Raw genomic sequence first — 26,637 nt, forward strand, 5'->3', positions numbered from 1 at the left:
TATGGTAGATGAACTAAAAGGGAAATGGGAAGAAGAGCTGGGGGAGGAGATCGAGGAGGGGCTGTGGGCAGATGCCCTCAGCAGGGTAAACTCGTTGTCCTCGTGTGCCAGGCTAAGCCTGATTCAGTTTAAGGTATTACACAGGGCACATATGACTGGAGCACGGCTCAGTAAATTTTTTGGGGTGGAGGATAGGTGTGCGAGGTGCTCGAGAAGCCCAGCGAATCATACCCATATGTTTTGGTCATGCCCGGCACTACAGAGGTTTTGGATGGGGGTGACAAAGGTGCTTTCAAAAGTAGTAGGAGTCCGGGTCGAACCAAGCTGGGGGTTGGCTATATTTGGGGTTGCACAAGAGCCGGGAGTGCAGGAGGCGAGAGAGGCCGATGTTTTGGCCTTTGCGTCCCTAGTAGCCCGGCGCAGGATATTGCTAATGTGGAAAGAAGCCAAGCCCCCGGGGGTGGAGACCTGGATAAATGACATGGCGGGGTTTATAAAGCTAGAGCGGATTAAGTTCGTCCCAAGGGGGTCGGCTCAAGGGTTCACCAGGCGGTGGCCACCGTTCGTCGAATACCTCACTGAAAGATAGACGGAATGGGAAAAAGAAGGCAGCAGCAGCAGCACAGGATCGGGGGGGGGGGGGGGGAGGAACCAGAAGGACTCTCAGGGTTGTTAATATATACTGTATAGTATGTATAGGTCGTTGCTACAGATAATTATATATTGGACTGTTAAATTATATTTTTGGAGAGTGTTACTTGTGACAAGGCAGTTGCCAATTAGGGCTAGTTTTCATTTTTGTTATTTATTATTTATTCATTTTTTGTTTATAAAATAGGTCATTGTTATTTGTGTTGTTATAATATTGTGTAAAGGATGCACAATGTACTGTGTTGGTTCACCAAAAATTTTCAATAAAATATTTAATTAAAAAAAAAAGAAAGGGGAAAAATCGACCGTGGATATCTAAGGAGGTGAGGGAGAGTATCAAATTGAAGGAAAAAACATACAAAGTGGCAAAAATTAGTGGGAGACTAGAGGACTGGGAAGTCTTTAGGGGACAACAGAAAGCTACTAAAAAAGCTATAAAGAAGAGTAAGGTAGACTATGAAAGTAAACTGGCTCAGAACATAAAAGCAGATAGTAAAAGCTTCTACAAATATATAAGACAAAAAAAAGAGTGGCTAAGGTAAATATTGGTCCTTTGGAAGATGTGAAGGGAGATTTAATAATAGGAGACGGGGAAATGGCTGAGGAGCTGAACAGGTTTTTTGGGTCAGTCTTCACAGTGGAAGACACAAATAACATGCCAGTGACTGATGGAAATAAAGATATGATAGGTGAGGACCTTGAGATGATTGTAATCACTAAGGAGGCAGTATTGGGCAAGCTAATGGGGCTAAAGGTAGACAAGTCTCCTGGCCCTGATGGGATGCATCCCAGAGTGTTAAAAGAGATGGCTAGGGAAATTGTAAACGCACTCGTGATAATTTATCAAAATTCACTAGACTCTTGGGTGGTCCCAGAGGATTGGAAAGTAGCAAACGTGACACCACTGTTTAAAAAAAGGTCGGCAGAAAGCGGGTAATTATAGGCCGGTAAGTTTAACTTCGGTTGTAGGGGAAATGCTGGAATCTATCATTAAGGAGGAAATAGCGGGGCACATGGAGGGAAATTGTCCCATTGGGCAGACGCAGCATGGGTTCACAAAGGGTAGGTCGTGTCTGACTAATTTGGTAGAATTTTTTGAGGACGTTACCAGTGCAGTAGATAACGGGGAGCCAATGGATGTGGTATATCTGGATTTCCAGAAAGCTTTTGACAAGGTGCCACACAAAAGGTTGCTGCATAAACTAAAGATGCATGGCATTGAGGGTAAAGTGGTAGCATGGTTAGAGGATTGGTTAACTAACAGAAAGCAGAGAGTGGGGATAAATGGGTGTTTCTCTGGTTGGCAAGCTGTAACTAGTGGGGTCCCTCAAGGATCAGTGTTGGGCCTGCAGTTGTTCACAATTTACAAAGATGATTTGGTGTTGGGGACCAAGTGCAATGTGTCCAAGTTTGCAGATGACACTAAGATGAGTGGTAAAGAAAAAAGTGCAGAGGATACCGGAAGTCTGCAGAAGAATTTGGCTAGGTGAATGGGCTAGGGTCTGGCAGATGGAATTCAATGTTGCCAAGTGTGAGGCTATCCATTTTGGGAGGAATAACAGCAGAATGGATTATTATTTAAACGGTAAGATGTTAAAACATGCTGCTGTGCAGAGGGACCTGGGTGTGCTGGTGCACGAGTCGCAAAAAGTTGGTGTGCAGGTGCAACTGGTGATTAAGAAGGCTAATCGAGTTTTGTCTTTCATTGCTAGAAGGATGGAGTTCAAGACTAGGGAGGTTATGCTGCAATTGTATAGGGTGTTGGTGAGGCCACATCTGGAGTATGGCGTTCAGTTTTGGTCTCCTTACCTGAGAAAGGACATATTGGCACTGGAGGGAGTGCAGAGGAGATTCACTAGGTTGATCCCAGAGTTGAGGGTATTAGATTATGACGAGAGGTTGAGTAGACTGGGACTGTACTCATTGGAGTTGAGAAGGATGCGGGGGGATCTTATTGAGACATATAAAATTATGAAGGGAATAGATAGGATAGATGCGGGCAGCTTGTTTCCACTGGTCGGGGAAAGCAGAACTAGGGGGCATAGCCTCAAAATAAGGGGAAGTAGATTTAAGATGGAGTTTAGGAGGAACTTCCTCATTCAAAGGGTTGTGAATCTCTGGAATTCCTTGCCCAGTGAAGCAGTTGAGGCTCCTTCTTCAAACGTTTTTAAGAAAAAGATAGATACCTTTCTAAAGAATAAAGGGATTCGGGGATATGGTGTACGGGCCGGAGAGTGGAGCTGAGTCCACAACGATCAGCCATGATCTCATTAAATGGTGGAGCAGGCTCGAGGGGCCAGATGTTCTTATGTAAGCACTTACCTTGAAAACATTTTCACTGTTGACAAACCCAAATCCCGAATGTGTTGACTGCAAGTTGTTCAAAGCCTGTTGGGTAAAAAAGTTTCTCTTAAAGCCCAAAACAAATTAGCCAACAAATGCACAACTTGGGACACGCACATTGGAATTTCTATTCAAAATGAGCATAATGTAAAACACACTCAACTTCAGCTGACAGGAACAGAAAAGGGTCTTTCTCTTGGATTCCTATATGAAAGGAGTCTAAATGGATTCAACTCAATTCTTAGTATTGGATCAAAACTGCTCATCATTAGTTGTTAGTTAGCTGTCACAATCAGAAGCAAATAAATATAGCACATTCTGAAATAGAAACTGCTCATGATATTGGATGAAAAGCACAGTAGTGGGAGTGGTAAAGACGTTGCATTTTATTGAGATAACTGAAAATCGTCCACATCAACTTCCTTCATGGAACAAAGACAACACAGTGGTTAGCACTGTTGCTTCACAGCGTCAGGGACCCGGGTTCAATTCCCGGCTTGGGTCACTGTCTGTGCGAACTGCACATTCTCCCCGTGTCTGCGTGGGTTTCCTCTGGGTGCTCCGGTTTCCTCCCACAAATCCCGAAAGACATGCTTGTTAGGTGAATTGGACATTCCAAATTCTCCCTCGGTGTACCCGACCAGGCATTGGAGTAAGGCGACTAGGGGCTTTTCACAGTAACTTCATTGCAGTGTTAATGTAAGCCTACTTATGACACTAATAACGATTATTATTATTACAGCTCACTTAAAATCTAAGCTCTGAATTCCATCCCTAGGTGTCTCCAGCTCTCTCTCCTTCTTTAGGAAACTCCTTATATAAGGTTCACAAGTCCAAATTTATTTGGTAATGCTTCTGGGGCTCTTACTAACTTAACAGTGTTACATTAATGGAAGTTATAGTTGTTGGTGTTGGGGAAGGATTATGGGAAAACTATAATACAGGAGTCTTCTGTGATGCTGGTTGATGGGTTTACGTAACATTTAACAGTCAGCACTCAGTCTATGCTCTGATTGACTAAAACTGATTTTACCTGTCTCATGTCTCCTTGTGCCGTGAAGATGATGGCTTCCAGTCCATCATCTGTATATTGGACATTTTCCTTCTCAACCACTTGCATCAGTCGCGCAAGGACCTGGGCATCGGTGAGCTTTGAGTAACGTAGGACAGCACAGCGTGACTGGATAGGCTCTGTGAGCATGCCAAGGATATAACATGAACCTGATATCACACTGAACGCATTCAAGCAGTAAATACAACTACAGCACCCTGCATTTTCGTCTGAACACTTTTAGGGTGAAATCTTTATGATAATCCAGTTTTCCAAATTTGTTCTGGTGCTTGCTGGTCTGGTCGCGACGCAGCGTAGAAGTGGCCATAATGACAGGAATCTTTCTTCAATTATATCATAATTTTCCTCTCTAATGATTGGGACCAGATCTCTCTCTCTGTCCACTACAATTCCTCTTGGGTGTCATGAAAAAGTGGATTTTGTACAAACATCCAGGGACTGCCTTTAATCAGCAGTTTTCAGGCACAACACACAATACCACAAGAAGGCAAAGATATAGCAACACAAACATTTAAGATTAGATGGCAATTAGTACAACAGACCTCCTCTTTACATGACATGTCCTGTACTTTCTAACAAACTGCATCCTTTACGGCACACTACTTACTTGACTAAAAATATCAGTGTTAATAAGTTGGCAGTCACGTTGAAATTGGTCATAGCGAAGATTAGAGCAGGAGATAACTGTTTTCTTTACTGATTTGTGCAACAACCTGAAGCACAGCTGGATTTGGCTAATGATCCATCACAAGCATACATATACACCTGATCAACTAGATCCAAGAGTGCAGAAAACATGTGGTGCTGTATTAGCATGCTGCAAAATTTTAATCGCAGATAATGTCTGCTCTATTTAAAATTAGACACAAACTTCACTGTTGCACCTCGCTCCCTCCCCCGCTCTCCCCACCACACCCCAATCAAAAAAAAACCACTATAATCTTTCAGTTTACAGCTCACTGCCACAGTGTGTCAAACCCATGTGATACAAGCGTCCCTGGCTCGGATCCAACCAATGTCAACTCAAGATTTGAGCTGTATGATTCATTCTGTTTGCTGTTGAGGGGATCTAGGCCAGGAAGTGGTGAGATACTAAAAATACCAGCAAGTGACGTGAGCTGAATAAATCACAAGATCAGTCCCACAAGTGGTTACATTGCCACAACGGCAACATCTGTTTTGTTATCATGTCAAGCAATTTACAGTAAACTAAAAAGATTCTTTGCAATTTAGAAAAGTAACATTCCTTGGTGGCATTACAGACACAAGTGAGGGTAGCCAGAGTTAGCATCAGATGAGATATAGGTTGGTATCATTAAGAGGGCTTATACTAGGGCGGCACGGCGGTGCAGTGGTTAGCACTGCTGCCTCACGGCGCCGAGTATCCGGGTTCGATCACGGCCCCGGATCACTGTCCGTGTGGAGTTTGCACATTCTCCCCGTGTCTGCGTGGGTCTAATGCCTACAACCCAAAAGGTGTGCAGGATAGGTGAATTTGCCATGCTAAAATTGCCCCTTAATTATTAAAAAAAAGAGGGCTTTTACTAGGACAAAGGATCGGCACAACATCGTGGGCCGAAGGGCCTGTTCTGTGCTGTATTTTCTATGTTCTATGTTAAGGTGCAAACATACAAAGCAACAGATGTGAAATTCTCTGTTAATCAGTACAACTTGTATTTTGTCTAATGATATGACAAAGAATGCCACAATGTCTCATCTTTCCTGTCAGTGGATTGTCCTAGTTGCCAAAGTCTGCACGCAATCCTACATCCCAGGGTTTAAATTCCTTTTGTTACAGTTTTAATCTTTTCATAGCATTTTGATGTCTGACTGTTATTGGAATTAAAAAATAAATAAACCGATCGGAGTATACGTTGCTTTCAACAACCAAATTAAAATCAACTGAAATTATTTCCTGGTCAAAATGTCCAGAAATAGGACAATAGCTAATTTAACAACTTCTGGAGATTTATTTAAGTGTTTCTGCTCACCACAAACCTACCTATGATTTTGTCTGAAGCATTGCATGCCAGTGCAAAGCGTGTTGTTTTAGAGTAAATCTCCATCGTCCTCCTCAGAGCTTGTTGAGCTCCATCTGTCATACTATAAATCATACAGAATAATTGGAAATATAGAGAATGCAAGCATCACTTAATTATACCACACATAAATAATAAACTCTCTCTTCGCCCTTTATTCAGTCCTTGCTCTTCTGCAGGAACCTCTGAAGAGATATAAAATGCCAGTCTGCTAAATGAGCTGGTGCCTACAACTTGCATTAGTAAATCATCTTCACAGAATGAAACGTCCCAAGGTGGTTCACAAGAAGCATTATAAAACAAAGCGTGACAAGAGTCACACAAAGAGATATCAAGGCTGATGATCAAAGAGGTAGGTTAAAAGGAGAAAAATGAGTTGGAGGCAAATAGGTGTAGGGTGGGTATTCCAGAGCGTGGGGCTTAAGCAACTGAAGGCACGTCCACCAACAGTGGAGCAATTCAAATTGGGAATGCAGAAGAGGCCAGCGATTAGAGGAAAATGGAAATCTCAGGGGTGGGGGGGTAGGGAAAGAAGGATGAGAATTTTAAAATCAGTACATTGCACGACTAGGAGTGAATGTAGGTCAGAGAGCACAGAGATAATAGGACAACAGGACTTGCTGTAAGTTAGGACAGAGGCCAAGTCTCGAGGTAACAAAGGCATGGATGAGGGTTTCAGCAGCGGATGAGCTGAGACAAGGTGAGGTCTGGCGATATTATGGAGGTGGAACTAGGCAGTCTTTGTGATGGCGCAGGTGTGAGGTCAGAAGCTTCATTGGGATCAAATGCAACACCAAGGATTTGAACAGGTACATTCATTCCGCGTTCATTTTGCCATCAATAATGGCTTTACTGCGAACAACAATTTAATATCCATGCCAGTGTGGAGATGTTGTGTTCCACTAAACACAATGGTCATATTTTTAGCTCTAGTGAACTGTTTTGATGTGTGTACACCTTCCATTCATCAAAAGAGCTTGGTTTCTTGGCATGCCCTCCAAATGTCCCAAAGTATTTCAGAACCAGTTAATTACTTTTAATGCAGTGACTGCTGTTTTGCAAGCAAAGTATACATAAACTGGTCCTACGGAGGAAATGAGATGAAGATCCTGAGATTTCTTAGTGTTGTTGTTAGGGGAATGAATTTCGGTCAGGATACCAGGAAAAATCTCTGCCCCAGGAATTATGCCATGGGGTCATACGTATCCACCAGCAGGCAAACAAGGCCTTAGGGTTAACATTGAATCGGAAGGGTGGGAGCTCCATCAGACATGCAGGTTCGTCATAGAATACTAAACTTTATTTTTTTTAAAAGTACTGTCTCAGGGCGGCACGGTAGCACAGTGGTTAGCACAGTTGCTTATCAACTCCAGGGTCTCAGATTCATTCCTGGCTTGTGTCACTGTCCATACGGAGTCTGCATGTTCTCCCCGTGTCTGCGTGGAATTCCTCTGGGTGCTCCGGTTTCCCCCCACAGTCCAAAGATGTGCAGGTTAGATGGATTGGCCATGCTAAATTGCCCTGAGTGTCCAAAAAAGGTTAGGTGGGGTTACTGGGTTATGGGAATAGGGTGGAGCTGTGGGCTTAATAAGGGTGCCCTTTCCATGGGCCGGTGCAGACTCAAGGGGCCGAATGACCTCTTTCAGCACTGTAAATTCTATGATGATTCCTGGAGTGGTACTTGAGCCTGCAACATTCTGACTCTAAGGCAAGTGCACCGAGCCAAAGTTTGAGAGACATGTATAAACAATTGGCTGGATAAACCCTTCCACTGTAGAAGTTTGGGAGCCCTGGCATAAAGTCACAGCAACATAAAACAACTAGGCATGCATGTGGGCACCAGTTTACACAAAATCGGTCTAGTTCCATATCTTGCATTCAAATAAGGTAAACGCAGTGTGTCCAAAGCACACATGGAGCTGTGACAAGCATTGCAGAGCTGCTTCCGAAGTCATTTTATGCTTGCTTCTGCCTTAAATAGTTGAGGTTTCTGATGTTGATCATGACTGCAGTGCAATAAAAATTTTGATGCTGACCATGAACAAATGAAGGCAGGGAAATCCCTACCAATCCCGTGCTGAAGTGCTGTTGGCATCTATCTTCCCCTTCAGTCCAGACTACACACTTCAGATATTTCATACTCAAGTACATGAATCCTCTCACCTGTCAGCTTCATCCAGGATGATAATCTTGTGACGGCCTTTTGGTAGTGTGACCTTCTGCTGGGCAAACATTTTGATTTTGTTTCTGACCACATCAATACCTCTGTAACAAAGGCAAACCATATATATATCCATTTACAAAACTATCACTATTAAAATAATTGTTTCAAAAGTATATAGATAGATCTCTTTTGTGGTCCAAGAATCAATTTCAATTTCTCAAACTTTGCTGAATCAGAGCAGCTGATGTAAGAAATGCAAAGTTTCACACTCATCCATCGGAGCAACTTGTTTGAAATTGAGGGCTAAGGCAGAGCCGATGGAATGTTACTCTGCATTTGTTCTGCCTCACTTCAGATATTGGATTCTAAATCAATAATTAATTTAATAATCAATCATATGAGCAGGCATGTGGGTAGGATGGGGGCGAGTTAGAAAGAGGGAAACATTTTGGCAAACTCTTTTTCACACCAGCCTCATTGTCTACGGTGCTCGAATGTTGCCCTCTGGAACATGGTGACGACAGTAAAAAGTGGACAAAGTACAATCCTTTAAAATAAGAGCTAACAGTTTCTTAAAGACAATCATAGAAACTTAGAAAATAGTAGATCATTCGACCCTTTGAGCATGTTCTGCCATTCAATATCATGGCTGATTCTCTATCTCGACATTATACTCCCGCGCTCTTTCCATACCCCTGGATGCCTTTAGAGTCTAGAAATCTAACTATTTCCTTCTTAAATACATTCAGTGGCCTACAAAGCCTTCTGAGGCAGAGAATTCCACAGGTTCGCCACCCTTTGAGTGAAGAGGTTTCTCCTCATCTCAGTCCCAAATGGGCTATCCCTGCATCCTGAGACTGTGATCCCTTGTTCTAGACGCACCAGCCAGAGAAAACAACATCCCTGCATCCAGACTGTCCAGCTTTGTCTGAATTTCACACATTTCAATGGGATCCCCTCTCATTCTTCTAAATTCCAGTGAATACAAGCCTAGTCGACCCAATCTCTCCTTATATGACAAGCCTACCATCAATGGGATTTTTAGGAGGTTACTTTTTAAAAATAAATTTAGAGTACCAAATTCATTTTTTTCCAATTAAGGGGCAATTTAGCGTGGCCAATCCACCTACCCCGCACATCTTTGGGTTGCGGGGGCGAAACCCACGCAGACATTGGGAGAATGTGCAAACTCCACACGACAGTGACCCAGAGCCGGGATCGAACCTGGGACCTTGGGGCCGTGAGGCAGCAGGGCTAACCCACTGCGCTACCGTGCTGCCCTTTAGGTTACTTAAATACGTCTAGGGATAGGGGGCTCTTCTAGATTGTGCTTCAATGCCTTACGGAGTCAGGGAGGAAGGGTTTCTCAGATTTTTTACCAAAAAAGACCACAGATATTTTCTGAAAGAGTATTAATTGCAGCTGCTGAGGATGGCGAACAAGATCGTAATGTGAGTGTCCATAGGCTTAACAGACGTTTTCTACCCTTCACTTTTGGGGCACAGTGGTATTATCACTGGACTAGTAATCCAGGGACCCAGGGTAATGCTCTGGGTACATGGTTTCGAATCCCACCAGGGCAGATGGTAGAATTTGAATTCAATAAAAATCTGGAATGAAAAGTCTAATGATGACCATGAAACCAGAGTCGATTGTTGTAAAAACAATTTAGTTCACTAATGTCCTTTAGGGAAGGAAATCTGTCATCCTTACCTGTCACTCCAGACCCACAGCAATGTGGTTACTCTTAAATGCCCTCAGGGATGGGTAACAAATGCTGGCCCAGCCAGCGACACCCACATCCCATGAACAAATTTTTAAAAAACGAACGTGTGCGCAAGCACAGATGAATACTATATCCAATATTTAACACATCAGCAATGGATTGTCGGTAGCATTTTTGCCCGAGTTAGAAGGTTGCATGTTCTGTGATTTGAGGCTATAATCTAGGCTGATGCTTTCGTGCAGTTATGAGTATGCTACATTCTCCAATCAGCGATCTCTCTTTTTTTAAATAAATGTTTTTATTGAGTTTTTGGTATACAAAACAAATATAAATATGAACAAACAGTGGAAGCTAACCAAGAGAATATATATGAAGTAAAACGAGAACTATTTACATAGATCGGTTTTGACAATTTACATAAATACATAACAGTTTTCCCTTCCTTTTCTTTTATTCCTTCCTTAGTGTTTGCCGTGGCGATTGTGGTCCCCTATCGATGGGCCGAACTGTAAGTTCTATGATAATCTATGTTTTGCTTCTCATTAGTTTTCCCTTTGTTTTTCTTCCCTTTGGTTCAGGTTGTTGTTGTCCCTAGTTGTTGGCTACAAACAGGTCTTGGAACAACCAAGGGAATGGCTCCCACGTTTTGGGGAAGCCTTCTTCTGACTCTCGGATGGCAAATTTAATTTTCTCCATTTGGAGAAATGCCGACAGGTCGGACAGCCAGTCTGGGTGGTGCTGCTGATTTCCAGCCAAGCACGATTCTCCAGCCGGGGGATTGGGGAGGCAAAGGCATTGGCCTTCCTCCCCATGAAAAGATCTGGCTGTTCTGATACCCCAAAGACCGCCACTCTTGGGCATGGCTCCACCCTCAACCCCACTACCTTGGACATTGCCTCAAAGAGGCAGTGTTCTCCCACGTAAAGCTGCCGCTGTGGCAATGATCTACTGTTGGCTTTAACGACTGTAAAAGGGAGAGAACTTTTATTTGTTAAAACATTGCATTATAAGAATCTCATTCTGCGGGCTCTTCATCGCTGACCCTGCTGCCGCTTCTGCAATCCGGTCTCTGCAACAAACACTTTTTCACGGTCAAGTGACCCAGAGCTTGGCGGCGAACAACTTTCCGAATCTTACGTCGTTTCTGTACAGCGCAGCCTTTGCTTTGTGAAATTTGGCCCGCTGCTTGGCCAAGTCAGCCCCCATGTCCTCGTAGATCCGGATCTTGTGACCTTCCCAGCTGCAGTTTTTGGACTGCCAGGCCCAGGGCAGGATTCTTTCCCAGTCCTGGTACAGGTGCATTTTTGCAATTATCGCCCTTGGCTGCTCCCTGGTTTTGGGCTTTGGTCGGAGTGACAGGTGCGCTCTGTCGATTTCTGGTGGGTTGGGGAAGCTGTCACTTCCCACCAGATTATCCAGCATTTAGGCCACATAGTCTGTGGGGTTCCTACCTTCAAACCCCTCCAGTAGCCCCACGAATTGTAGGTTCTGCCGCCTTGACCGGTTCTCCGGATACTCCACCTTTCCTCTTGGGTTGCCTTGTGTCATGACCAGTCTTGCCACCTCCTTTTCCAGGGTGATGATCCAGTCGCTCTGGTTCATTGCAGCCCTCTCCAGAGCTTTAATCATTGCCTCCTGAGCCTCCAGCCAACTGTGTTGTGTCCAGTGCCATGTTCGCCAGCGCTTCGACCTCCGCACCCTTCACTGCAGCTTGTATGTCCGATTTCGTCTGATCTTGGTATTCCTTCAACTCTCTTAAGAAGAACATCCTCCATCCATCCCCTGGTGAGAGGGGGCTTCTCATGCAGTTCCTCTCGCTCTGGCAAAGTCTGGGTTTCGCCACCTTGTGCACTGGTCGGCTCAGCCGGTTGCTGTTTGTCCGGGCTCTTCCCACTCGTGGTCTTCATTTGTTCGGCATCTTTCCTTCTTTCTTCGTTTTGTTAGTGACGTGGGGATTGATTTTTATCGTTTGCAGCCGTTTTTCAAGCAAAAAGGTGTCTATTTTTCAGGTTCGCGGGAGGAGAGCCACCTGATGTGCAACTTCTCAGCAAATTCCTATCACCGGAAGTCCTCTGCTATCTTTCAGTGATGCTGTTAAATGGAGGCTCTGCCTGCTCTCTAAGACGTGCAGAAAAGATTTCACAGCAATTTAAAAAAAAATTATTCCTTCCAATTTCCTGGCCATTACATGCCCCTCAAACTGCCCTACTTGAGATTATACGGTGTGAAAAATTAGTATGCTGTCTTTACCAACTTTACAACAGCCACCATTTCAGAAAGTATGTCATTGTCAGTGAATCATGTTGAACACAGGCACTGAACAGGTAATTTTTACACTGTTCTCCATTGTGAATGAGATCACATCGGCTTAATCCTGTAATTAAATCATCTCAAAGTTTCATCACTACCAATTAGAACATAGAACATAGAAAATACAGCACAGAAAAGGCCCTTCGGCTCACGATGTTGTGCCGAACCTTTGTCCTAGATTAATCATAGATTATCATTGAATTTACAGTGCAGAAGGAGGCCATTCGGCCCATTGAGTCTGCACCGGCTCTTGGAAAGAGCACCCTACCCAAAGTCAACACCTCCACCCAACACTAAGGGCAATTTAGGACACTAAGGGAAATTTATCATGGCCAATCCACCTAACCTGCACATCTTTGGACTGTGGGAGGAAACCGGAGCACCCGGGGGAAACCCACGCAGACACGGGGAGGATGTGCAGACTCCGCACAGACAGTGACCCAAGCCGGAATCGAACCTGGGACCCTGGAGCTGTGAAGCAATTGTGCTATCCACAATGCTACCGTGCTGCCCTTAAGAACAAATAAATCTACACTATATCATTTTACCGTAATCCATGTACCTATCCAATAGCTGCTTGAAGGTCCCTAATGTTTCCGACTCAACTACTTCCACAGGCAGTGCATTCCATGCCCCCACTACTCTCTGGGTAAAGAACCTACCTCTGACATCCCCCCTATATCTCCCACCATTCACCTTAAATTTATGTCCCCTTGTAATGGTTTGTTCCACCCGGGGAAAAATTGTCACACAAAAGCTACACACTACAATTGATTAGTGTTACAAAATCCACTTGTTCATGTCAAATATAAATGGTCGCTAGCAAGTGAAGATGGGTTGTAGCAGGGATGCTTAGTCTTGTATGTATTTATTTTCATAGTTAATAATGTCGACTGATCCTTATTGTTCCGATAATCAGTCCTGGCTGAAGCAACTCCAAGATGGGGGTGTAGAACAAAGGCATTGGGGAAAAGGGTATTATTTCACAACCTCTCAACATATTGTACAAGATCATGTTTCACATCAACACAACATATTGTGTGGAAAAGACAGTTGCTGGGCAGCAAATCGGAATCATAAACTATCCTGACAAAACTTATATGTTCCTTATTCAAGAAAGCTTTTCTTTGTTTTCTTGGCCCTTTCTCCGAGAGGTCAGCAGATTCCAAGTCAAGGTGCCTTTAAGTTGCCAATCATCGTTGGGGTGGCACAGTGGTTAGCACTGCTGTCTCAGTGCCAGGGTCCCAGGTTCAATTCCAGCCTAGGGTGACTGTCCGTGTGGAGTCTGCATGTTCTCCCAGTGTCTGCGTGGGTTTCCTCCGGGTGTTCTGGTTTCCTCCCACAGTCCAAAGATGTGCAAGTTGGGTGGATTGGTCATGCTAAATTGTCCCTTAATGTCCAAGGATGTGTAGGTTGTGGCGTTACGGGGGTAGGGGAGTGGGCTAGGGTAGGGTGCTCTTTCAGAGGGTCAGTGCAGACTCAATGGGCCGAATGGTCTCCTTCTGCACTGCAGTGATTCTATGATTCCAAGTTATCATTGGAGCCATGAGCAACCGCTTTCTTCCCTTGCTGCCCGATGAACTTTTAAATATAAACAGTGGCAGCAAAATCTGCTGGATCTGATTGAGTGCCATTAGACCTTGGCTGAAAAAGTCTTTCATTTTTAGGAATGAAAATGATGGATCTGACTGCGTGTGTGGCTGGATTAGGACGAATGGCACCTTAGAAGTAACAGCAATGAGGAAACAAAGAGGGACGGCAATATAAAGGCAGTGGTTGCAGTGAGTACTGTTCCCCAAGGAGCTCCTGACAAATATTGGCGCAAATTCTGATAATGCTGTACTGAACATGAGAGCAGCACGGAGTGATCCATCAGAAAATGTTTCCTTCCTTTTCTCAAGGAATCTCCTTACTCTGACATCCCAGTTAGATATCAATGTGTTCAATTTTACAGGCATCAGAAGGGGCCATCACAATTCATATTTAAAATCAATACAAAATATCCTCATCTATCTTACCGGTCATTTGAGGCATTGAGTTCAAGAACGGCATCTTTTAATGCAGGACCCAACAGTGCCCGTGCTAAGCACAGGATGCTGGTGGTTTTCCCAGTGCCAGGTGGACCCTTAACGATGACAGAAATAAATGGTCAGCTTTTGAAGATACGCGATAGTTAATACCATTCACATAAAAGAATAAATTTTGACAACACAACGCATGTTGAGAGAAAGCACAAGAATCTATTATTTCAATAAAATGTTAACATCCAGCAATAACCCGTGGTTTTAATAAACAGTAAAAGGACATTGTCAATCATAATGCAAAGTTAAGCCTGGTCATTACTCCATCTAAATCCTGTCTTTCTGTGAAACATATCATTTCAAAAGTTATTAGTTTGAGCATCCCTTATCCGAAATGCTTGGGGCCGAGTGTGTATCGGGTTTCAGAATATAATGTTCAAGGGGGAGAAACGGCCTGTTCCTGTTCTGCAGTATCCTCCAGCGGGGATGGGAGCCAACCTGTAACACACTATAATGGTTTACTTTGCACAGAAAGTCTCCTTTATAGCCATCGAATAGTGCAGTGCACTAGAAAACGCTGAGGTGTGCCCTTGAATCTAGCCTCGACTGATAGACCGTTACCTTTGCTTTTCTGCAAGGTTCCTGTAGTAATTTTGTTTGTGGCATTCACAACCATATACGGCACGTTGGGACCTGCGCGTCGCCGGGAACCCTCCCAGAGCCTTGTGGGATTTCCCACTCGTGACATCACGGCAGCACTCGGAAAAAAGTGAATTTTGGAGCTTTTCGAATTTCGGCTGAGGGATACTCAATAGCAGTAAAATAAAATCTTATTGCTCATTTCAACTGCATACACATATTCCATTCCATTACTACACACAATAGAATGCCAACAGGTATATAATCAATTGGGTTTATTTTCCACAAAACGGCAATCCTCATGTGTATGTGCTACATAATCTGAGAACAGTTTTTCTCTTGTGTGAATGGGAAAGGTTGAGGAAGTTAATAAAAGATATGGGGAGTAAAATCTTTCCCACTCTAATTTCCGAGGAATGACGACACTGGATTTCTTCCATGATGTTATGATTCAATCAAAAATTTGGGATCAACAGTTCTTTACCAATCAAGCATTCTTGTTATGCAAAAATAAAAGCTTTGGAGACCAAGATCAAGGCGCAATTTAAATCCATGGAGAAAGGGGGTCACAAGATATTTAACTCACAGCAACACAAATCTAGTTAATGGACCGTCACCAGTGACCTCACCCTTTTAGACATTACAGCCAAATTTTGCATTATTTTTTAAGCAAACTGGTGTAAATTAAAAATCGTGGTCAATGCGAATGTGCTGCATAAGTCAAAGGGTGGTAGTTCTCACCCACCCAAATGAGAACAGGCAAAACCATTTTGCAGGGGTGCATTCAGACCAAGAAACTTTGGTCAGTTGCCCCTGTTAAGACATGAAATGATAGCAATAGTAGATAAAAAGATTGAGAGAAAAATTATGCAAACGTACAGCAGTGCAAGTTCAAGCACAGATATGATTTCAAATCATCGCAGCTTAAAAGGCCATTTCTGATTTCCTGTCATTAGCACCACATCAGGCATTAATGGCTTTCAGCTTCAACAAATCACATGTTGAACACTTCAAACATGCTGTTGATTTATAAAGTATTGCAGCCTGGAAACATGTGGCTATCAGGCATTCTGCACAATTACTAAATGGGTGCTCGTTCATATGGTGGTTCATACTCACTGCAATAATGATGTTGGGCACATTCCCCTCCCTTGCGAACACCTGTTAAAGATGACACAATGAGATGACTAAAGTAGCCAGCATGCATTTAAACATTCAGCAGTGAGTGCATTAGGAAGTGCGGGATCACGCACAAACATATTTTAACGGTCCATTAACTCAGGAGTACCTACTGAAAAGGACAGGAAATCAATATTTTGCTGATCGTAAAGGCTACAATTAAACCTCATCGCCCAGCCCCAAAAGGCGTAGTCAACATAACAATCGAAAGAATCATTAGTCAGTGTACATGGGGAAATGGGTGGCTACTGTTTAAAAACACAATACTTCTCCCCACTACGGTTTGCCCTGGCCTTCGAGCCTTTGGCAATGGCACTGCGAGCATCGATCATTTGGCAGGGGACAGTGAGAGGGGGATAGGAACATAGGGTCTCGCACTTTGCGGATGATTTGCTCCTTTACATAACGGACCCGTTGGGGGTAGGGGGATTGTAGGAATTATGGGGATATTGGAGGAATTTGGCCGGTTCTCAGGTTACAAGCTGAATAGGGGCTTTTCACAGTAACTTCATTTGAAGCCTACTTGTGACAATAAGCGATTTTCATTTCATTTCATTTTCAATATGGGCAAGAGTGAGGTTTTGGCGATCCAGGCAAGGAGGCAGGAGAGGAGTCTGAGGGAGATGCCGTTCAAGGTGGTGGGAGGGGGTTTTAGGTACCCAAGTGGCAAGAGATTGGGGCCGGCTTCACAAATTAAATTTGGACAGGTCGATAGAGCAAATGAAAGGGGACTTTCGAAGGTGAGGCGTACTCCAGCTGTCATTGGCAGGGAGCGTACAGACTGTGAAAATGACAGTCCTCCCGAGATTGCTGTTCGTGTTTCACTGTCTTCCAATTTTCACCCCCAAGGCATTTTTATTGAAGATGAATGCGGCAATCTCGAATTTTATATGGGCTGGAAAAGGGTGAAGAAGTTCCTACTTGAGCGGGGGCGCGGGAGGGTTGGCCCGTCTGAATTTTATTAATTATTACTGGACGGCCAACACATCGATGGGTGAGGAAGTGGATCCTGAGGGAGGGGTCGGTGTGGGAGCAAGTGGAGGCGGCATCTTGCAAGGGCATGAGTCTGAAGCCTTTGTTAACTGCATCTCTGCTGTTCTCGCCGGCTCATTACTCCACAAGCCCAGTGGTAGTGGCAGCCCTGAGAGTGTCAGGGCAATGGAGGCAGCACATGGGACAGGGGAGAATGGGTTCCGGTACTTACAAGTGCGGGATTTTGGCCGGAAGCAGGTTCTGGGCTTTCCTTGCCTCCCACTAAGGGGACTACAGGATAAGGTGATATCAAAAACAGGGGTCAGGGAGGGGAGGGTCTCGGAAATATATAAGGAACTGATGGAGTGGGATGGGATTCCAATAGTGGAGGTGAAGAGGAAGCAGGAAGAAGAGTTGGGAGGGGAGTTGGAAGACAGGTTATGGGAGGAGGCCCTGAGGAGAGTCAAAGTATCCTTGTTGTGTGCCAAGCTTAGCCTGATCCAATTGAAGGTGGTCCACAGGGCTCATATGACTGTGGCTCGGATGAGTAGGGTTTTTGAGGAGGTGGAGGATAGGTGTGGGGGAAGTCCTGCGAACCATGTACATATGTGTTTGGCATGTCCGAGGCCGAGGGGATTTTGGCAGGGATTTTCAAATGTCATGTCAGAGGCCCTGGAAGGGAGGGTGACTCTGAGTCCAGAGAAGGCAATATTTGGAGCGTTCGAAGATCCGAGGTTGCGGGGGGGGGGCCTTTTAGCCTTTGCCTCCCTGGTGGCCCGGAGACGGATTTTGTTGGGGGTGACGACGACTCGGGAGCCCCCAAAGTCGGGTGTTTGGGTTAGTGACATGGCAGGGTTTCTTAGGCTAGAGAAAATTAAGTCCATCTTAAGGAGTTTACTACAGGGGTTCGCTCGGAGATGGCAGCTGTTCATTGACTTCTTCAAGGAAAATTGACCGTCAGCAGGGAAGTGGCGAATAAGGGTAGGGAATCTAATGTATGGGTAGTTAGGCTCTATGCTTGGGGGGAGGTGTTGGGTATATTATTGTGGGGTTTTTGTGTGTGTTGGATCTCTGTTTAAAATGTTGAAATTATAAATGCCTCAATAACATATTTTCTAAAAAAAAATGCAATACTTCACCTGGAGCTAGGATGGTATAAACAAATGTTAAGATTCTGTAACTTTCTTCCTTCTCCACACGCACACCTCTGCCCAAAGACACATCCAAGCTTCTTCAATATAACCCACCAGTCGTGCATCAATAATGAAGTGGAGAAAACATACCCAATCAAATCAATTACTGTATTCAACTTCAAATAGTTCCAACTTTACTGGACCATATGTGGAAAAAGTCTGGAAGCAACACTAAAGAAGAACAATACAGCACAGGAACAGGCCCTTCAGCTTGCCAATCTTGTACCGGTCATGATACCGGCCATGATACCACCCTTGGCCAAAACCCTCAGCACTTCCTAAAAGAACAAAGCACTTCCTAAAAGAACAATCCTCAAACTGATGAACTATAGAATTAAATGATTATTAATCACCACAGAGACACACCTCAGAAATTAATATCCATCCTATCAAAGAAAGCCCAATAAGATTTCTTTGACGAATAAAACGCAGGCTAATCTATGCTGGAAGAGTGTTTTGTTGAGATAATTTGGCACGATCTGGTGCGATCATAGCCATGATGGCCGCACCTGTGAAGATTTATCCATGTCAGTTTTTGATCTGTGCTAGATCTCACAGTCTAACAAACATCAGGAACAGAATTAATCTCATTTGATCAGCCTTCCTGAACACATTGCTCCTGAACAAGTGAGTCATGAAGAGGATGAAAAGAGGCCAGCTATTAGGCTTGGAGGTGGCAATTGGAGTAGAACATGGGGAAGTAGGTGAAATTATTTACTTTGGTGCAAAGAATTAAGGAGGCGAGAGGCTATTAAATGCTGGTAGAGTGGGACTTGGAGGAGCCATTGTCTTCAAATTGCAGGATGTTAACACGTAGGTATAGCAAGCAGTTAAAAGAACTGGCGCCTTATGGAGTAATTACCTGTTCATGGGGCATTGGGTAGACCACACCAGGAGAAAGGTGTATGGTTTCAGTCTCCTAACTCGAGGGAAAAATACTCGCCTTATGAGTGCAATAAAAGCTGATTAGATTAATTCCTCGGAGGAGAAATTGAATAGAATGGGCCCATATTCTCGGATTGGTCTTGTGGCGAGGTGGGTAGTGCCCCTGCCTCTGAGACAGAAGCTCTAGGTTCGTGACCCACCCCACAACATGATAGCCAAGTAAGACTGAGTGTCAACCTGCAAACCCTTCCAACGCGTCAATAGCTGGCACTAAGAGCGGGAGAGACTCCTGGTCAGCCGCGCTTGATGTGGGGTGGCACCCCTCAAGCTCTAAGCGTCTAGCAACAGACTAGTGACCTATTACACGAATAACTAGCTATGGAAATAGACAAAAATCTGCCTTAGTGCACCACTAGGTGCGGGAATGGAATTGGAATATTCTTTAAAATTCAGAAGAATGAAAGATGACCTCATCAAAGCATATAAAATTCTTTGAGGGCTGGGAAGTCTAGCACCAGGGATCATAGACTCAGAATAAAGGTTCAGCTCTTTAGGATTGTGATGAGAAGAAACATCTTCACTCAAAAGGTTTGGCAACTATTGGATATCTTGTAGAGATATTACATGTTACCAAGCAATCTGTGCATTGGTGTGGTATGTGGAGAAGGGTGCCGGAATGCACTTTCACATGGCTGCAGCTATGGCATGTACTGCACTTTCATGAGATTCCAAACCTTCCATGGTCCCTCACCACAGAAGGTGTATTTGACTGGAATGGGAAACAGATTCTGGCCCTTGTTAATTCATTCTCAGGGCTGTTTGAAGTTGATTACTCGCCTGACATGAAGAACACCACAGTAATCTGGAAGCTGAAGAGACACTTTGCCGTGCATGGAATTTCACAATGGCTAATGATGGACAGTGCCAGGTAGTTCGCGTTCAAGGCCTTTGTGCACACATGGGACATGTTACCTCAGTTAATAAGTTGATTGTTTGATCTATCCAGACAACATTACAATTCTCTGCTACTACTGGTCTCAGCTGATGAGCATATTCAAGATCAACATCAACAGACTTCTGGGCCCTAATTTGGGGAAACTCAGGAAAGTGCAGTTGATGAAGAGTTCATGTCCAAATGCAGCAGGACATGGACAATATCCAGACTTGGGCTGACAAATGACAAGTGACATTCGTGCCACACAAGTGCCAGGCAATGACAATCTCCTACAAGAGAGGATCTAACCATCGCCCTATGACATTCAATGGCATTACCATTGCTGAATCCCCCACAATCAACATCCTGGGGGTTACCATTGATCAGAAACTGAACTGGACTAGCCATATTAATACTGTGGCTACCAGGACAGGTCAATGGCTAGGAATCCTTTGGTGAGTAACTCACCTCCTGACCCCCCAAAGTCTGCCCACCATCTACAAGGCACACGTCAGGAGTGTAATGGAATACTCTCCACTTGCCTGGATGAGTGCAGCTCCAACATCACTCAAGAAGCTCAAAGCAGCCCGCTTGATTGCTCCTCCTTCCACAAACATTCAAACCCTCCACCACTGACGAACAGTGGCAGCCGTGTTTACCATCTACAGGATACACTGCAGTAACTCACCAAGGTTCCTTAGACAGCATCTTCCAAACCCACGACCACTACCATCTAGAAGGACAAGACCTTGGAACCCCACCAGCTGCAGGTTCCCCTCCAAGTCACTCACCACCCTGACTTGGAAATATATAACCGTTCCTTCACTGTCGCTGGGTAATATCCTGGAATCCTTCCCTAAAGCAGTGGGTATACACACAGACACAGGGAGAATGCGCAGACTCTGCACAGACAGTGACCCAGCGGGGAATCGAACCTAGGACCCTGGCGCTGTGAAGCCACAGTGCTAATCACTGTGCTACTGTACAACATCTGTCTGGCTTCTACCTACCAATCCAGTGACCCAGCAGTATCTCTTTATAAGTGCTCGAAGCACTTATACAAACAATGCCATTCAACTGTGTATCTTATCAATTAACATACCATTAACACTTACTGCCAATGCGGAGGGTACCGTTGACAATAACACTTAAAAAATCCTCCATATTTGAACTGATATTAATCAAAATCCATCAACATTAGGCACAATAATTGGAAACTAAAATGGAAAAATCTGACATGCACCTGGTTGCCAATGGTTTAAGTTTGTATAACTAATGGAAAGAACTCAGCGAGTCCCATTTTCATTTCCAGATCACTGCAACTTCAATTCTGCTCCAGATCAATCTGTGTTTATTCAATCCAACTGTTCCATTGGTACAGTATGACAATGGGCCTCACCTCGATGATAAAGCCGTGCTATCGTTGTTCAGGGTAACCAGCTCTTGTATTTTTACAATGATGAAGAATGCAAGAAACAAATGTCTTTGGAAAAGAAAGTAATTGAAGAAAGATTATTTTTTTTTTTAAAAAGGAACTCCTCCCCCAGCCACAAGCTGCTATTATTTCCTGAGCAAACCCAGCGATAGGGTAAACATCAGGAAAATTGAAAATCTTCCCATTTTAAATTCTCAAGTGCTAAATTAAACTTCAGGAACATAAATGAGCATCCTTCACGTGAAAGAAATCACATTTTTATAATCTCTTTATTAGGTGCAAATGAGTGATTAGTTTACTATTTGACCAGTTATTTTTCATAATCGCATGTTGAATGGGTCACAACATTCCACCTCAAAATGTAATTAATAAAACACCATTGGGAAACTTTGTAAATGGGAAGCCCAATTATAATGCATCAATATTTAAGCTGCAGGAACACTTGTAATTGCAAGTTTTGCTTCAAAAGCCCACTCCTATAATTCATCATGCATAAGTTGATCATCTTGCGCTCCCTTAGATAAGTGACTTTGGAACTCCCAAAAGGCTATAGGAAGAACACTCAAAAACACAACTCTGTGCCTCTTCGATACATGAGCGGGATACACAAGTTTCCTCCCTCAATAATTCATCCAATTAACCTTATACCGCTTCAAGTCTGACTCTGTACAAGGAGGGTATGTGACCTCCCAAAAAAGTTCATTAAGTTTCGTCCACACCCATCCCAGCTTCCCCAGAGTTTTTAAAACTCATAGATCGATGGATCATTTTAGATCCATGGATATTGAATGGACAAGGGCGGCATGGTGGCACAGTGGTGAGCACTGCTGCCTCACTGCACCAGGGACTCTGGTTCAATTCCGGCCTTGGGTGACTGTCTGTGTGGAGTTGGCACTTTCTCCTAGTGTCTGCATGGGTTTCCTCCGGGTTCTCCGGTTTCCTCCCACAGTCCAAAGATGAGCAGGTTAGGTTAAGGGGTTATTGGGATACAAATGAGAAGTGGAGTGCTCTTTCAGTGGGTCGATGCAGACTCGATGGGCCGAATAGCCTCCTTCTGCACTGTAGGAATTATACGATTTGATGATGTACCTTTATGGTCAGCGGAGGACGTGAAGAACCCAGAATAGTACACTGTGCTGTGAAGATTTTGATTTTTTAACAAAAGAACTCAGACCTGCTGGCGCAGTAGAAATTAGAGGGATTGGCCAAAGATTGTATTCTGTCCTGCATCAAACAGTAATTGGTTTCAGTCAGGTGGGAAGTTTTTAGAAGACCCAGAGATCAGAACTCGCCTGGACACCGAGAGAAGAATCTCTCTCTCGTTTTCTCCTAAAAGGTTTCCTGCCTGCTGGATTTTGAATCTGCAGAAGTCTGGAGATCCTGATGAATCATAGAATTTACAGTGCAGGAGGAGGCCATCAAGTCTGCATCGGCCCTTGGAAAGAGCACCCTACTTATGCCCACGTCTCCACCAATCACCGTAACCTCACCTAAACTTTTGGATACTAAGGGCAATTTAGCATGGCCAATCCACCTAATCTGCACATCTTTGGACTGTGGGAGGAAACCAGAGCACCCGGAGGAAACCCACGCAGACATGGGGAGAAAGGCCTAGAATAAAAGATGTACTGGAAGACGTCCAGCTGAAAGAGGTTTTTTACTTTTTGTATCACACTCCTCTTTCCCTTGTTTGTCTGTCTTGTGTATGCGTATAGAGGATGGGGCGAGTTAAAGAAGTGTGTGTGTGTGTGTGTGGGTGTGGGGGGTGGTGTTCGGAATTAGATAATAGTTAACCAGTAGTATCTGCTGCCTATCTAATTAGTTATCATTATTTTAAAAAATAATTGTGCTTTAATGTATATCCTAGTGACTGTAGTTATTGGGCAGCCAAAGTCTTCGGGTATTTTCTAAGAATGAATAGTTAATTTCAGTTGCGATTCCAGATGAAGTGGGGCTGGAATTGACTGGGTACTAGCCCAGGGTTCGTAACATGATTTTGGGCCTCTGCTCCATAATCTTTGGAATCGAACCTGGGACCCTGGCACTGTGAAGCAACAGTGCTAACCACTGTGCTACCGTGCCGCCCTTGGGTAATGAATTAGCACGAGTGAAGGTTATAGCTTCACCCATGATTACAGAGTCCGAAGTAAGATAAGGAGACAAAACAGTTACAGGAACAATTTCCAGATTTTTTTCATTGTGCTTGGTGACCAAAGCAATGGCTAAGCAAAGTTCATCACCAAAGATTAAAGTCACGTCACAATCCGATGGTAGAGAAGCTGAAGCTATCCTTGAGAAAGAGGATCATTCTGAGGAAGTATTTGGTAGGACTTCATTAAGAGGCCCAGGAGGCAGATCCAGAGATACATAGCTTAGAACAGTCAGCTCTCACAGACGTTGAGGGATTCCAAGGTGCTCTTACATTAAAGACAGAGTTCTGATGAGGAAGTGAAGACATCCTCATAGACCTGTGGACGAGGAATGGACAGGTGTTCATCAGATAGTGGTACCTCCCAAATATCATAGAGAAGTACTGCGGATAGCACGAGATACTAATGGATTGGATTGGATTTGTTTATTGTCACGTGTACCGAGGTACAGTGAAAAGTATTTTTCTGCGTAATGCTCAAACAGATCACTTAGTACAAGAAAAGAAAATACATAAAAGGGCAACACAAGGTACACAATGTAAATACATAGACACAGGCATCGGGTGAAGCATACAGTCCATAAGCGGGTTGTTTAGGAATCTGCTAACAGTGGGGAAGAAGCTGTTTTTGAGTCTGTTTGTGCGTGTTCTCAGACTTTTGTATCTCCTGCTCGATGGAAGAAGTTGGAAGAGCGAGTAAGCCTGGTGGGAGGAGTCTTTGATTATGCTTCCCGCTTTCCCAAGGCAGCAGGAGGTGTAGATCAATAGATGGGAGGCAACTTTGTGTGATGGATTGGGCGGTGTTCACGACTGAAAGAAACTAGCTTTTTTTTTTTAAGGTAAAAGAGGGTTAATTAATAAGTTGAATTAATAAATTGATTTTAAAAGCTCAATCAGAAACCATTCAAAATGGATTCCATCATGACTGTGCAAAATTGTTTGTCTGTGCAAAATGAATATTGTTTGCCTCTGCAAAATGGATATCTGTTTGCAAGGAACAGCTTGCAACGAGCTAAGCAAATGCAACATTTCTAATAAAGGTCAGGTTGACATTAGAGTTCATATGAACCATCCTTTGTCCGAAAGAAGGAATTATATTAAGTGCCCTGGATAAAATGCATACCAGCATACGATGAGCACAAAAGTCAAATACCAATATGCGATAAAGTCCTACTGAGGAATTTATAGATGCAACATTAATGTTAACTTTAAGGTTCGATGAAATAATGTTGCATATGATGGATTGGCAGCTCAACGATCAAATCAAAAGCATTAGAAATTGACTCAAACCAATCAACTCGTTACAGGGGCAAGGAATAGATTGATTTAGATTGATAACAAATTCCTTAAAAAGCTGAGAATATGGCTCAAGCTATAGAATGTCAAACAGAGTTTTAGTCTGGATCTAGAATCAAGCTTGATGGGAAAATGAAATGTCAAAGAGAACTTTTGGTCTAATGGAATTTATGTGGGACTTGTGCCATGATCGGTTCGGAATGTTGCACCTACATCCCCGATAGTTCGGAGAACATCAATCACCTCGTGGATCATATCCACAAAGAGGTTAAGAAACTGCATGAAACATCAAGGGATGGGTGGTTAGATTGGTTATTTGCCGGATCATGGGGGTCTTACCTGGTGCATGGATTGATAATCCTGGTAGTTGTAATACTTGTAATAATTATGTTTAGCTGCCTAATGAAATGCTTGTGTAAAAGTGTCAGTGCAGCAGTAATTTCTCAACAGTTAATGCAGCAACATGAAGTGCGCCTTGAAGAGTTAATGGATGTGAAAGAAAGTGCAGAGGAATGTAAGAAAATGATAGAAGTACAGATAGAATGGGAGAGACAGATGATTGGCTATGGATTAGAAGTTATGAAATGATAAAAGGGGGGAATGAGAATATGGCTCAAGCTATAGAATGTCAAACAGAGTTTTAGTCTGGATCTAGAGTCAAGCTTGATGGGAAAATGAAATGTCAAAGAGAACTTTTGGTCTAATGGAATTTATGTTATCTCTTATGTTTTTACGCTAGACAGTTGCAGTAACAAAACACGGCCTTGGGAATCGTTTCTAATTCTACAGATAACTATATTTTAGCTGAGAGCCACAGAATGCTGTATTTCTCAGGCCTCCTGTAAAGGGGCTGTCCTTGGGAAGGAAACATTGTCATTTTATTATATAAGTAATTGTCTGCTGTATTAACTTCGACTTGCATCTGTAGACACTCTGATGTACAGTGCTCAAGTCCCGGCCGTGAATAAACGTACGTTGAAGTAACTCGATGTTCGATTGATCATTTCATCCGGACTGAAGGGAAACAAATTCACAAAGCCATAATTTCAGACGATAGCCTGAATTATCTTTTTACTTTTACTTAGAAGCTATCTTCTATCTAATATCTAGCAGTCTACATTCGACGATCTATTTTAACGTATGCAGCTGTCTTGCTTCATGCAAAGAAACGGTTACTGTTTTGAATTTTGAATTCAAGTCGTCTGTAAGTTACTAAGGATAATCTGATTCTCAAAACAGTCTTTTGCAGGCAAGGGCTGAACTGAGAACCGTGTAAATTTTGCAACAAGAATTTCTTCTATAATCGATCAATAGATACCAAATAAAATTACTTTGCACTCAAAACGGATAGACAAGATTCTGCAGTTAGTTGGATGGTCGGCGTTACTTAATATATGCAATAACAGGAAAATTTAGATCTTACAACGACTCTCTGAAGTTTCATGCGGTCTTGGGCCGAACAGTTGCCATACCAGGCTGTGATGCAACCAGATACGATGGCAGGACATGTGGGAATTAGGAAACCTCAGGCATGTCAACAGGCACTTTTCCTGGCATAAGAATGTAGTGCAGTTCTGTAGAGCCTGTCAGGTAATGGGTAAACCACAACATGTGATTAAACCCACACCT

General features: G+C 43.5%; 1 protein-coding gene across 1 annotated transcript in view; it reads right to left on the reverse strand.

Moving 5' to 3' along the window:
* The window catches only part of rfc2 (replication factor C (activator 1) 2), a 77,712-nt gene that overhangs the window by 19,480 nt on the left and 31,595 nt on the right, over positions 1 to 26,637 (reverse strand). The window contains exons 3-8 of the mRNA XM_072469186.1: positions 16,085 to 16,126; positions 14,324 to 14,430; positions 8,269 to 8,370; positions 6,069 to 6,169; positions 4,028 to 4,185; positions 2,974 to 3,039 (exon numbers count right to left, since the gene is read on the reverse strand). Coding sequence (XP_072325287.1) covers positions 2,974 to 3,039; positions 4,028 to 4,185; positions 6,069 to 6,169; positions 8,269 to 8,370; positions 14,324 to 14,430; positions 16,085 to 16,126 — 576 coding nt within the window. The remainder of the gene's footprint in view (positions 1 to 2,973; positions 3,040 to 4,027; positions 4,186 to 6,068; positions 6,170 to 8,268; positions 8,371 to 14,323; positions 14,431 to 16,084; positions 16,127 to 26,637) is intronic.

Source organism: Scyliorhinus torazame, chromosome 12 (assembly GCF_047496885.1).
Source record: "Scyliorhinus torazame isolate Kashiwa2021f chromosome 12, sScyTor2.1, whole genome shotgun sequence".
Taxonomy (NCBI): domain Eukaryota; kingdom Metazoa; phylum Chordata; class Chondrichthyes; order Carcharhiniformes; family Scyliorhinidae; genus Scyliorhinus; species Scyliorhinus torazame.